The sequence below is a fragment of the Mirounga leonina genome, unplaced genomic scaffold (genome assembly GCF_011800145.1).
Source record: "Mirounga leonina isolate KUSES-001 unplaced genomic scaffold, KU_Mleo_1.0 Mir_154, whole genome shotgun sequence".
Classification (NCBI taxonomy): Eukaryota; Metazoa; Chordata; class Mammalia; order Carnivora; family Phocidae; genus Mirounga; species Mirounga leonina.
The window spans coordinates 54296299-54309242 of NW_023270389.1; the positions used below are offsets into that span (position 1 = coordinate 54296299).

Consider the following 12944-nt stretch of genomic DNA (forward strand, 5'->3'; position numbering starts at 1 on the left):
TAGGACATGCCAGACCATTATTACCATATCAGATGACTCCAATGTGAAGCTGAGAACTACTGGTCTACCCATAAGATGGACTCAAGAAATGGCTCAGTTAGCAAGCTGAGCCATGATGGAAGATTGGAGGCACACTGAAAAACTGGAGTGTTGGGGGAGGGTGGAGAAAGGGACAATAGCCAGCCTCGCCAATTTTACATCGTTGCAGAACTTGTCTTGCAGTAGGAGGAGGGGGTTGTCATGTGATTTATTATCCCTCAGCCTCTGAGAGTCCTGGGAAGTTAAACTGTACACTATCCCAAGGATGGTGGGACTACCTCCACAAAGGAGTAGCCATTGCAGAAAATGTAAATCATTTCACAAGATGGGACTTTAGCAGACTTTGGGGACTGATAGCTAACAGCTTCCTCCTTGTTTTATGTTCACTCAGAGCCTGGGTGTATGCCAGATTCTCAAGTGCTCTGTAGCTTTCCCCCCATGGTGGAAGATGCAAATTACCTGCCCACAGGTTGATTATGGCTTGAAGATACTTTTTTAAGATTTTATTTATTTGTCAGAGAGAGCACATAAGCAGGGGGAACTGCAGGCAGAGGGAGAAGCAGGCTCCCTGCTGAGCAAGGAACCGGATATGGGACTCAATTCCAGAACCCTGGGATCATGACCTGAGCAGAAGGCAGACATTAACTGACTGAGCCACCCAGGCATCCCTTGAAGATACTTTTTGACTGGCCAATATTTTTAGTCACACACACAAACATTCAGGATTTCTGGCTTTTCTTCAAAGATCTAGCTTTGCTGGGACAGCACTCCTACAGGACAGCTCTCAGCTGCTGCCTTTTGATGGAGACCTTATTCTCTGGTTTGCTGCAGGCTTCATCCTAGCCTTTTTGTTTCATGCCTGCTCACTTCACACATTACTGTTACTTGCCTAGTCTGGAAGGTATTTGAGTTCACAGGATTCCCCCTCCTTCAGAATTCCTATGCCTAAAGTTAGGCAAAATTCTCATAAAGACCCATTTGTGTGTCATCAATACAAAAGTGAAGAGCTCTTAGATGTTAACTAGACTTATTGTGGTGATCTTTTCATAATACATACAAATAACGAATCATTATGTTGTACTCCTGAAACTAAATGTTTTATGTCAATTATATCTCAATAAAAAAGAAATAAAAAAATGGAAACTCATCCCCACCCCCCACCCCCAAAAGAGGAAATAGTTCTCCACTGGGAAAGATGGGATACAGGCCAAGGGCATGGCCTGAACACAGAAAACCCTTTCCTCACAACTGAGGGAGCGCACCAAGGCAAGTGAAGACCAGCATCTGAGTAAATGGCCTGAGTCACCATGTGTTCCAGTCAGCAAAGTGGCCTCCATTGGTACAAATCTCTTTGTAGGAAATGAGGCGGAAAGCTGCCCAACTGTAATTTCTGTCCACTGGTCTTCCTTCAGTCTTTGGAGACACACATAATCAACTTCTCTCTTTTTTCATACCCAGACTTCCAAAATTTTGAAGACAACTATCATTACCCCTGCCGGCCTCTTCCCACTTCCAAAGGCTTCTTCCCAATAAGCCTAATTCCCTGGACAACTCTCCTAAGATATAGTTGAGACTTCATCTTCATTCTGGTAAATCCCTAGCTTGGCTGTGCCACCCAAATGTGCTATTCCAAAGTCAGCAGCTTGAGAGAGAGGACAGAAGGGCAGTCAGAGTAGATCTTCTGACTCAGACCCTGGTCCTCTATCACCTGTCCTAACACTCCATGAGCTTACAGATTAGAAGACAATTGAGGATTCCCAAACTGAGGCCCTTTGAGGTACAGGGGCATGACAAGACATAGCCTTCCCTTTACATGGCTCCAGGGGAAGATCCTCCCTTAAGGAACACACCAAGTCTTTGTAATGGATAAAATCCAAAAACCCTACTCTGTCCTTATATCCTTTCTCCTCAATGGGCTGACACAATTTTGTAAGGATGACACCCTACCTTTGAAATATGCTTCGCCTCAAGAAGTTAGAGTCCATTTGAAAGGGCCAGTAAAGTAAGCTGGGGTGGTGGATGGTGACAACTTGTTTATTTTCCATGGCGTTGCTCATTAAGTCAGCTTTGGCATAATTAGGAGAGATGAAATTCAAGCCAATCTCTGAACTGCTGGTTTTACAGTTTGAATAAACAAGACAGGATTGATGCTGCTGGCTCAACTGAGATTTGAGGTTAGATGTAGTTTTGGTTTAACGTTCCTTTATTTCATTAAATGAGATAGTGTATGTGAATCACTTAAAGTTACTGGAACATGTTCATTTTTATTACTAATCCATGTTTTCTGGCCATTCTTAACCATCTTTACATCCACCATAGTCTTTACGATGGTTCCCACACATAGCTGTCAGTCAATGAAGGAGAGTAAACCGATACTGGAGATGTTAGTTGGCTGTCTCCGACACGCAGTTATGGGGCCACTTACACCCATCCCTTCCACAGAGACCAGAACAAAGAGCTTAGACTACAAGGTTTGGGTAGCTGAGGAAAGTTGTTAAAGTGGGTTAGCAGGTTCTTAAAACTTGGGATCATGTCAACAGCAGTTCCATCTGGAGGGAGACAGAGTGGATTAGATGTTCTCTCAAATCTGTCTCACATCTATGGATATCCTACTCTCTTTTCAGTCTTTTGGCACAGAATGCTATGCTACCTCACTTGAGATCATTCCTACAGAACCAATAGGAAGATAAAGTGAAAGCAAACCAGCAATCAAATTTGACTGTCTTCCATCCTAAGGAGCTTGGTGTATAGTCTTTAAGGCATCAGCATCTGTCAGGGGCTCCAGCAGGGAATCCTATTCAAGGACACAGCATAAGAAGCACAGAGAATCAACCCAAGTGGTACTAAAGAGGACAGGATGGGAGGACATTTTTTATTTCCCCAGATCTTCAGGCAACCTCACTAAGCTGGAGGTCACATGCAGCTGAGTATGAAACCAAGAAAAATATGAGGCTTAAAAAATATTGTGCATTATAATTCTTCAATCTCTGGAAGGCTAGGAGCCCAAGGTCAGTGTGGCAGGAAGCAGTGCAGATTCCCAGCCCAGCAGTCACACAATCTTCACAGTCTTGAGCATATCTGACAGTATATATGTGTCATCCCAACCCTTCCCAGGCTTCCTCAGGGTCTGCTCCAAGGCCTGGGCCATTTCCAAGAGCTCTGGCGTGGCAAGTTTCTGCTCCGGGTGCAGCTGACAGAACAGGATCTCATTTACTTCACCCTCAATTCGCCGGACATACAGGAGGGGGAAGACCGCTTTGAGCCCAGTCAGCACTGAGTCCTTCAGCCCCAAGTCCCGGCACACAAGGTTGAGGATAAAGACACCTACAGGGTGGGAAGGAAAGAGTCATGTCTCACAGATCAGGGGACATGTTGGAGACAAGGTTCAGCTCTGAGGAATAGACCGATTCCTGCTACAGGGAAGCTGGTAGCCTAAGAAAACACAGCTGCAGTGAGTTTGCAGAGAGCACAATGCATATGAAGGCAGGAATATGTGAACTATGAGAAAACTTAAAGCTAATTTCTTGCTCTTCTGTGCTGCTAACAATTTATTTTACCATTCTCCATACCTCAGTTTCCCAAAGAAATGCTTTGAGAAAGAAATAATTAATACCCCAAGAAAAAAATGTACCAACTCCACAGGGGTGTTACATTCTTGACATATACATTACAGAGTATTTATCTGCCAGGAAGAGGGCCAAGGTTACCTTGACCTATGACAATGAAGGTTCCCAAAAACTCTGTTCACCCAAGTACCTGACACCAAATCAAAACATCTGGGAGGCTGTCTACATAAGGACTAAGAGCTCTAGCTTCCAAGTCACAAGGACATCAGTTGGAGCCCCAGCTTGTTACCTTGTGTCACCTTGGCAAAGTTTCCTTACGTCAGTTTCCTTATCTGAAAATGGGCTGCTATGAAGATGAAACAGCATTAACACCTAGGGCAGCCCACATGGAAAGAAATCAAATGGTAGCTAACATGACCAAGTTGGGGGAAATGTAAATTACTACACATTGTAAAACTGTTTGGTAACATCTAGGAAACCCCAGCTTACAAGTAAACTATGATCCAGCAATTACAACCCCATCTATGTGCCCGACAGACTGCAAATATATTTCACCAAAAGCCATCTACTAGAATGTTGATGTCAGTACTGCTTATAAAAGCCCCAAGTAGGAAATGACCCAACACCAACAGCAGAATAGAGAAACGAATGCGTTATAAACACACAACGATACTACACAACAATATAAATAACAATGTAAATACAATACTATGGATAAATTTCACAAAGATCATGTTTGGTAAAAGAAAACAAATAATATGTTCCATAAGATTCCATGTATACGAAGAACAAAAATGGGCAAAACTAAGCTGTACTGACTGAAGTTAGGATATGGGTTATCCTTGACAGGAGGAGGAGTTACTGGAAGGAGGTAAGAGGTGGACTTTCTGGGAGGCTACAAGTGTTCTGTGTTTGATGAGAGTAAACGGGTGTGTTCAATTCAGGGAAGTTCATCGAGCTACACACTTATGACAGGCCCATTTTTCATTAAAAAGAAAACAATTTTTAAAGGACCCATCCTTCCTCCCTGCCCAACCTTTTGTACCTCCTACCTTCAGGAGTCAAGATGCTTTTGACCTTCTGCAGGAAAGACTGGTCCACAAAAGCTGGTGGTGGACAACTCATTCCCAGTGTTGGGTCCTTACTGTCGACATCAAACATGACGACATTGTAGTGGGGCTGTCCTGGGAAAGAGAAGCAAACGAGTCTTTGTCTAACACCATCTACCTTCCTACACCATATGTCCCCTGTGACCTGTGGTGGCCGCAGGTGGCTAAGTCAGAAGGATGACATGGAGGTTGTGGTTTGTCTGTAAGGGCACTGACGTCACTGTCCAGGGGAGTCACTGTCCATCAGGGTTCTGCTGTGAGCACCCCACATGACAGACAGGGCTTTTACCTGATCTTTTCCTCCACATTTAAAAGCACCTTCCATAAGCACACACATTCATGGGATCCATGCTAGCATGATTACTACTTGGTTAAGAGTCCATCTATACCAGTAATTTTGAATCCCAGCAGAACATTAGGGTCACCTGGGAATATTCAAAGTACTTTGAGAACCTGGGCTCCATTCCTGACCACCTGAATCAAAAACCCTGATGTGGGAAGGAACAGGTAGGAGAGGAGATAGGAAGCCACAGGTATTTTTCTTAAACTCCCAGGTAATTCGAAATACAGGCAGAATTGAGAACTATTGATTTAGGCAGAGCAGCTGCCTAAGTCTTTAGGGGCTGACCCAGCAAATGCTTGCAGGAGAAAATGTTCTCAAATTAAAGTTAGTGTATCTTTTCTAGTACTTGAACAATAGCTGGCTCAAGAAAGATTTTACTAAATGGGTGAGAAAGAACTGATGAAGGATCAGATGCACTCCTTGCTATAATGGAAATAGTTTTTACAAGGGGTAAGCTTGCAATGCTACGGACTTTCAGCAAACTCTGAGACTATGATAATGATTATTCAATAATTAATAAATACTGACACAGGACTACTGCATGCCCATTACTGTGCATGGCACAGATCTCGTTTTGGTTTCTTAGAGAGCAGAACATGCTGGCTCATCAAAGTCCAAGAATAACCACTGCCCACATTTGTAGCTGTGAGCCCTCCAATAATCTGGAAGGTGGTTGTTAGAGACGATTGCCAGGCTGTTCAAAACTGACTGATGGGCAGTAACGATGGCAACACATCACAGACTGAGTGCCTGCCATGAGCCTAGTGCAGTTTTCAATATTTCCCATGTACTAGCTGTGTTGGGCCTGGGCCCCCACACTGGCCCCAGCCTCAGAGAGGTAACCTGTGAGACTCTTGATATATACTTAAGTTCAGTTTGCAATTAAAATTCCTGCACCATCTGTCCATCCCAGCACCAAAGTACTCACTCCGGGCATCCTGTTTTGCCATACCCTAACTGGGAGATGCTCTGATCCAGTGAGAACCAGAGGATCAGTTATGGAATGGGCAGACCAGGAAGGGTGGGTGGCCCGAGCTCCCAGGTTCACTTAACTGAACCAACCTGACTGACTTCTCCCTGAGGGACTCCTGCTCTGGTATGCACCAGTCCCCAGGAGCCTACATACAAAGAGGCAAAAGAAGCACAGGAGCTATTGCAGAACATTAATATGCCTTTTGTCCTAAGTCTGAGATAGGAAATAGTAGAGCAAAATGGAGCCCTAACTCCAGCAGCAGCACGGCCACCAGAATTCCCGCTGAGTAGCATCTGCTTCAGGGTTTCTCAACCTCAGCACTACTGACATTGGGGACAGATAATTCTTTGTCAGGGGTGGCTGTCCTGTGCACGGTAGGACGTTTAGCAGGATTTTTGGTCTCTACTCACTCACTGTCAGAAGCACCCTCACCCTGCGGTTATAAGGACCAAAGACGTGTGTGTAGACACTGCCCGATGCCCCCAGGTGTACAGCCACTGATCTACACGAATGCTGTTTGGCTCTCTCTCTGCTTCACCCGCAGCTCAAAGACTAAAAAAACAACTCCCAACACACACCCCAACTTTTCTTCTCCTTTTCCTCACCCGGCTACAGACCTTAGGTTCCTTGGGAGGATGAGGAAGTGGCAAGGACACAGAGTCAGAAGAGAACCAGGAGAAAAGCCCACTGAGCTGTCAGCACCCCAAGGGCAGAAATGGTCGGTTTTATGTGCTGCTGTACCCCAGCCCCTAGCACAGTGCTGGGCACATGGCTGGCACTCTAGATTTACTGAGGCAATACATCAACCGATGAATGAACAAATCAACGGGGGAAAGACTGGGACAATGCTAATTGTTCAAGATGAATTCTAGAGGTCCTTGCAGGCCTGCCGACTTTGGATGACTCTTCCCTCAACACCCCTCCAAATTCTCCAACAGCAGTACCTTCTCTTCCTGCCAGGCTGGTAATATAGTCCAGTCCATCTGCAATATGGACCTTCATCCGGTCGCTCTGGGAGAAGCCAAACCACCGGCTGGCCACTTCCAACATGGAGGGGTCGATCTCCACAGCATCAATGCAGGACTTCGGGAAATGATCGTGGACAAACAGGGGGAGGCTGCCCCCACCCAGGCCTACCACCAACAATGCCAGTGGGGTCTCTGCAATAAAGGAATAAAGCATCACTTGACAATCTGCTCACTGAAAGTTTTGTACCAGCCTTGGGGAGGGTAAAGGAGGGAGCTGGATTATTGGCTCTGCCCAGGGGATACAAGATTTAGAGGCCCAGCTTCTCTGTCTCATCCCAGAAATTTAGGGCCAGTCTGACATCTGAAAACTCAACCGTGGCCTCACAATCCTTCCTTTACTAGATCCAGAAGCTGTGTGTTATTATTACAGACCCTTAAAGATCCCAAAGCACTCAGCTGACATCATACCAAGAGTCCCCACCATAAGCATTATTAGACTTCCCCTAAGAACTGGGAGGGACAATGGCCAACATCTCGCTCATGATCACAAGGTAATGTAGATGCAATGCCCTCTGCCCAGCTTTCAACTCAAAGGCCACAGCTACCCTCTCAGAAACATCAACCAACCGAAGGCAATCCATCCAAGTTCCAGAAATCACGGGAAAATAAAGGCCCAAATCCTAGTCCTAAGTACAGAGAAACCTCAGCAATCACAGGCAGACAGAAGAAGACAAGAAATAAGAAAGAATCACTGAAAGGAGACATTAAATGTAAGAGTAATATCTGAGGATTAAACCTAAGAACGGAGATTCTAGGACATACATCAACACCAAGATAGGCCAAAAGTACAGGATGTTTCAGTAAGACATCCTTGGGACTTTGGGTGAACAGTTACAAGCCTAGACAGAAAAATGAACATTTTTGCTACTATGGTCAGATCCAAACCTGTTATTAGTAATAAGGCTATGACTGTTCTGCCTATAATATAGATTTTTTAATTAAGTAGAAATTCAAGAAAGAATTGCATCTGGTACTCAAATAATACATTACTGAAAGCCAGAAATTCTCAAGTGCACAGGAATTTCTGGAGTCATGATTTTTAAATGTTCCTTCTGGTTACACGGGTAGACACATATGCTAACACTCATCAAGGGCTCCTGGGTGGCTCAGTCGTTAAGCGTCTGCCTTCGGCTCAGGTCATGGTCCCAGGGTTCTGGGATCGAGTCCTGCGTCGGGTTCCCTGCGCGGCAGGAAGCCTGCTTCTCCCTTTCCCACTCCCCCTGCTTGTGTTCCCTCACTCACTGTGTTTCTCTGTCAAATAAATAAATATAATCTTAAAAAAAAAAACAAAACTCATCAAACTGAACAACTTAAAATCTGTGTACTTTATGTATCCCACTGAATACGTTTTATACTTTAATATTTTAAATAAATGAAAAGAAAAAATTTAGACACCCACAGGCGCAGCCATTTTGAGATTACAACCTGAGCTTCAGGGAAAAGCTACTGGATGTTTATTAACTTAGAAGAAGATTGGGAAGAAGAAAACCATGAATATATGTGCATTTGTTGGTCTGTAACCGCTGGGCTCAAACCACAAGACAGCCGTCATCTTACACGCCCCCTCCTGTGGCAGGCAGCGGAGTGTCCCTCACCTAGGAGCAGCTCCGGGTTTCTGAGCAGGGCAAGGCCCGCAACCATTGCTTTGTGGTGTTCACAGCACAGGTAACTCTTGTCGATGGACTGCCCTGGGGCCGTGGGGAGGTCCTCTGGAGCGTCAGCAGGCCGCTGCTTCTTCCTGTCCTTTTTCCGTTTCTTCTGGGCTAAAGAGAGAGAGAGATGATGAGGTCCTATGCTTGGCACTCCAGTCCGTGGAAAGCAAGCCATAGCAGCAGCACTGTGCCGTAGCGAGCTTGATCAGACTCAAGAACCCAACTGCTAAATATACACATATTTTGTGACTTGGTTGACATGTTGGTTCTTTGAAATCTGCCTATGGTGGCCATTTTTATGCCACAGAAATTAACAAACATATGAGGGCTTCCCCCCCCCACCCCCGAAAACACAGTTGTTAAACATTTAACACATACCACTGCAGACCAAAGACTCAGAAAAGGAAAAGTGGGGTGCCTGGTAGCTCAGTCGGTTAAGCGTCTGCCTTCAGCTCAGGTCATGATACCAGGGTCCTGGGATCAAGTTCCACATCAGACTCCCTGCTCCTTAGGAGTCTGCTTCTCCATCTACCCCTCCCCCCTGCTTGTGCGCCCGTTCTCTCTCTCTCTCACTCTTTCTCAAGTAAATAAATAAAATCTTAAAAAAAAAAAAAAAGGAAAGGAAAGGAAAGGAAAAGTGGCAAAAACACACCCAAAACCCTGGGAAAACTGAACTCGGGAGTCCTAGCCCCTTGACACTGAGAAATAGAAGGATACTAACAGGAAAAATTTATTCATAAATCCTTTCAGAGAAGAAGGACTTAAAGTCACTACCTCCTCCATGCCAATTACTATACTTCTAGTTATTTAACTCTTATAACAACCTTTTAATACCCATGTTAGACAGATGAAAAACTGAGGATCTGAACAGTTAATGATTAGGCCCAGAAATAGTACAAGCTACAGTCAGGATGTGAACCTGGGACTGCCTATCTCCAACGCCTATTGCCTTTTACTGTACTGTACAGACAGTAAGACACACAGCCCCGCAGGAGGAGGAAATCACAAGTGCTCACCAAAGGGGAGAAATCCTATTAAGGCCCCACTACTTTCCCTCTGATATATAGTAACCAGATATTCGTTTTCTACTCTATATTTTGATTTTTGAATTGATTACACTGAACAATGGACTGAGGCACCCAGGTGCCTTTATTTTGCTATTTTCTAAAGCCAAACTTAAAACACAAGTTGTTGGGCGCCTGGGTGGCTCAGATGGTTGGGCGTCTGCCTTCGGCTCGGGTCGTGATCCTGGAGTCCTGGGATCGAGTCCCGCATCGGGCTCCCTGATCCTTGGGAGCCTGCTTCTCCCTCTGCCTCTCTCTCTCTCTCTGTCTCTCATGAATAAGTAAATAAAATCTTTAAAACAAACAGACAAAAAAACACAAGTTGTTGCCTCCCTCTCTGTGGAGCAATCGCCCACTGAGCCTTCAAAATTTGGCCCCAATGTCACCACCTCTGGAAAAGCCTGGTGGGAAATGCATAAGCCTGGGACTGAATGGGGCTGAGTTTAAATTCCCATGTGACCACTCACTACATGTATGATTTTGGACAAGAAACTGACGCTCAGAGCCGCAGTTTCCAAATCGATACAACGAAAGAACCTTAGGGAGTTATTATGAGATTTCAACTGCTGAAGGCACACACACACACACAGCACTCAGCAGAAGTCTTGGCACTGAGAGCATCCTCCACCAACGTTACCTTCCTATCCTCTTTCTTCCCCACCTCCAGCACACTTCGTCTCCACCAAACCCCTAGCATTGAACTGAGCAGTTGTCCCTCCTGGAACGTGCCTTAGGGTTCCTGTGCTTATGAGCTGAGCACAGGGCCTGACATGCAGCGTGCCAGCAACAACCACTCCCTTAACAGAATCATCTATCAGTAAAGCCACGGGTTTTCTCTGCTCTACAGACACGGACAGTGACAGAAACGCACACCCTTGCTCGAGGAGCCGATCGCTAGGTTGGACTACGAGTCACTCTTCCCGTGAGATTACTAAGTCAAGGACTGCTGGGAGCAGAGGTCTCTTACCTGAAAACCTTTAAAAGAACATTTTAAAATTGCCCTTGAGCCGAGTGATGCACAGAATCCGGAAAACACGGGCCCCATTTGTTACTAAAATACGGGCCTGTCGCTATCCACCAAGTGCAGGGTCAAAGTGCTCGTTGCCACACGCCCGAGCACACACTCGGGGCCGCCGCGCCGCGCTCACCTTCTCTCTGGGTTTGATGTACTTGTGCAGCAGCCCGCACAGCTCCAGGTAGCTTCCATACCACTCGAAAGCTCTCCTTCCTCGCTGCTGGAAGAACTTCTCCCAGTAGTCCGCGGAGCCAAACTCCTTGCAGCTTTTGGGTAAGAGGTTCATGTTGTCACTGTCCGAGCGGCGCCTGCAAGACCCTCCTCCTCGCCCTCCGAGGTACCATCGGTTAGGCTTCCACACACGCTGGCGCCGGGCCCCTGCAGTGGAATTCTTCCCACGACCAATAACCACGCTGATTTATCCCCCGCTCAAAACCCAGAGGGATGACGCTTACACGCCAGCCCCACGCGCGGGACACTGAACCCAATAGACGCTCACCCGTCCTCCCGGCTCACAGACCCCGCCGCACGTGCGGAAGCCCCCACACTCCCTCAGAGCGGGGCTTCCGAACCCGCAATCATATCCGGGTGCCAGGCGTCGCGATTGGTCGGCCACGCAGACCCTCCCTGCGTCTCATTGGTCACCGCGTGTCGCTCCTGGCACCTCATTGGCCGAGACGCGCTCGCCACACGCAGGCGGAGTCGTCGCGGCGGCGGAGCGTTCCCCTGCGGGCGACAAAGGGGGCGGGGCCACGGGCCTGAGTCCGGGCGGAAGAGGCCCCGCTGCCTCGGCTGCAGATTGCCTCCGAGCGCCGCGCGAGGGCAGCCGTCCCCGGTCGGAGCTTTTCCTCCGCGGCGGAGGCCGCCCCAGCCTCCTGAGATCTGTGTTCGCTTTGGGTCCGAGCGGGCCTCGTGGCCGCTTCTCATCTTGAAGGGCCGAGCGCGGCCGGCGGGGCACGCGGGGAGGACGAGGCCCCGGAAAAGAAAAACCAGCAGAAGGACGTGAGGCAAGGAATGAGGAGAGCCGGTCCTTAGCAAAAGAAAGCCATCCTAGCCAGGTTACCTTCGGCATCTCCCGCCCCACCCTCCCTTAGTTTAACCACTTGACTTGGATAATTGAGGTTTATTTTGGAGAAAACTGGCACTGGGCGGTATTTTTTCTGCACCAAAATGCAGGATTCCACTATTAATGTCGTGACGTGGAAATTCACAAGAGGAATAGCAACCACGTATACAGAGGTGCCTCCTCACCTGCTTCTCCCCCCAAAGCACAACATGCAGATTTCAGACTCCTTTTGACAATCAGCCTCCTTAGGTTGTCATTCCGGTGTCATCTATCAGCAGTTGCTACTGCTTACTTGATGTGTTTAATGAGCAAACTGTACCTTCCGATGCCCGTCTTATGCTAATACCCTAAGGAAGTTCCTGTGACCGGCACATGTGCCAAATACGAGCATCGCTGGGCTTTTCACAACACTATAAATTGCGGAGGGAATGTACAGACCGAGCAGGGCACATGTGCGTGGAATGGGCATCTATAGTCTGGGCTATTGTAGACCTCACGAGCAGAGGTAGCCAAAAGGACTGGTAATCGTTGAAGTGGACTTAAACTTTGGTTTAAGAGAGTAGTTCTCAAATTTTGGCATGCATCAGAATCACTTGGAAGACTTACGAAAACAGATGGCTGAGCCCCACTTCCAGAGTTTCTCATTGATCAGGACTATGCTGAGGTCTAAGGATTTGCATTTCCGGCAAGAGTGATGCCAATGATTGGTCCAGGACCACACTTAGAAAACTACTGTTTCAAAATAGAAGAGAAAAGTCACAATGAATTTAGTTGCCACTCCACAACTTTGACAGGTTACTCTAAAAGCCCTCTACAAGGGACATCAAAGAAAATCTATCCTCATGTACCACCTGTTGAGTTCATATTGTTTCCTTTCAACAAAGGAACTGGAAGGGGCCTCTGAGGTGGCTTCAGCTACTACATCATGTGGAGTTCCTAATGAGTGAGATATGGGTCCTTTCAGAAAACGCTGATTGAGAGCTGAGGACACTGCTTTTGCCTGAAGTGCTTCACAGTACCAAAAGTAAAACCATTTAAACAACAAACAAAAACACACAGCCTCTGCCCTCTCTGCTGAGGATTTGTTAA

At 46.8% G+C, this 12944-nt stretch overlaps 1 protein-coding gene across 1 annotated transcript; it reads right to left on the reverse strand.

Annotated features, from left to right (window-relative positions):
• Window positions 1–1227: 1227 nt before the first annotated feature.
• EEF1AKNMT (eEF1A lysine and N-terminal methyltransferase) lies at window positions 1228–11371 on the reverse strand. The gene is made up of 6 exons (XM_035010961.1): window positions 10923–11371; window positions 10742–10749; window positions 8654–8910; window positions 6975–7190; window positions 4658–4789; window positions 1228–3363 (listed from the first exon to the last, which is right to left on the reverse strand). Exons 1-6 carry the CDS (start codon window positions 11073–11075, stop codon window positions 3089–3091), a joined length of 1041 nt encoding a protein of 346 aa, XP_034866852.1. The 5' UTR covers window positions 11076–11371; the 3' UTR covers window positions 1228–3088.
• Window positions 11372–12944: the final 1573 nt, after the last annotated feature.

What these genes read in the sequence shown, in the direction of transcription:
- EEF1AKNMT (XM_035010961.1), bottom strand. Translation starts at nt 11,075, where the DNA reads ATGAACCTCTTACCCAAAAGCTGCAAGGAGTTTGGCTCCGCGGACTAC. An exon ending in AAACCCGGAGCTGCTCCTAG is followed by an intron (nt 7,191 to 8,653) that starts GTGAGGGACACT and finishes CCTTTATTGCAG; the next exon opens with AGACCCCACTGGCATTGTTG. An exon ending in CAGCCTGGCAGGAAGAGAAG is followed by an intron (nt 4,790 to 6,974) that starts GTACTGCTGTTG and finishes TCTCTTTCCCAG; the next exon opens with GACAGCCCCACTACAATGTC.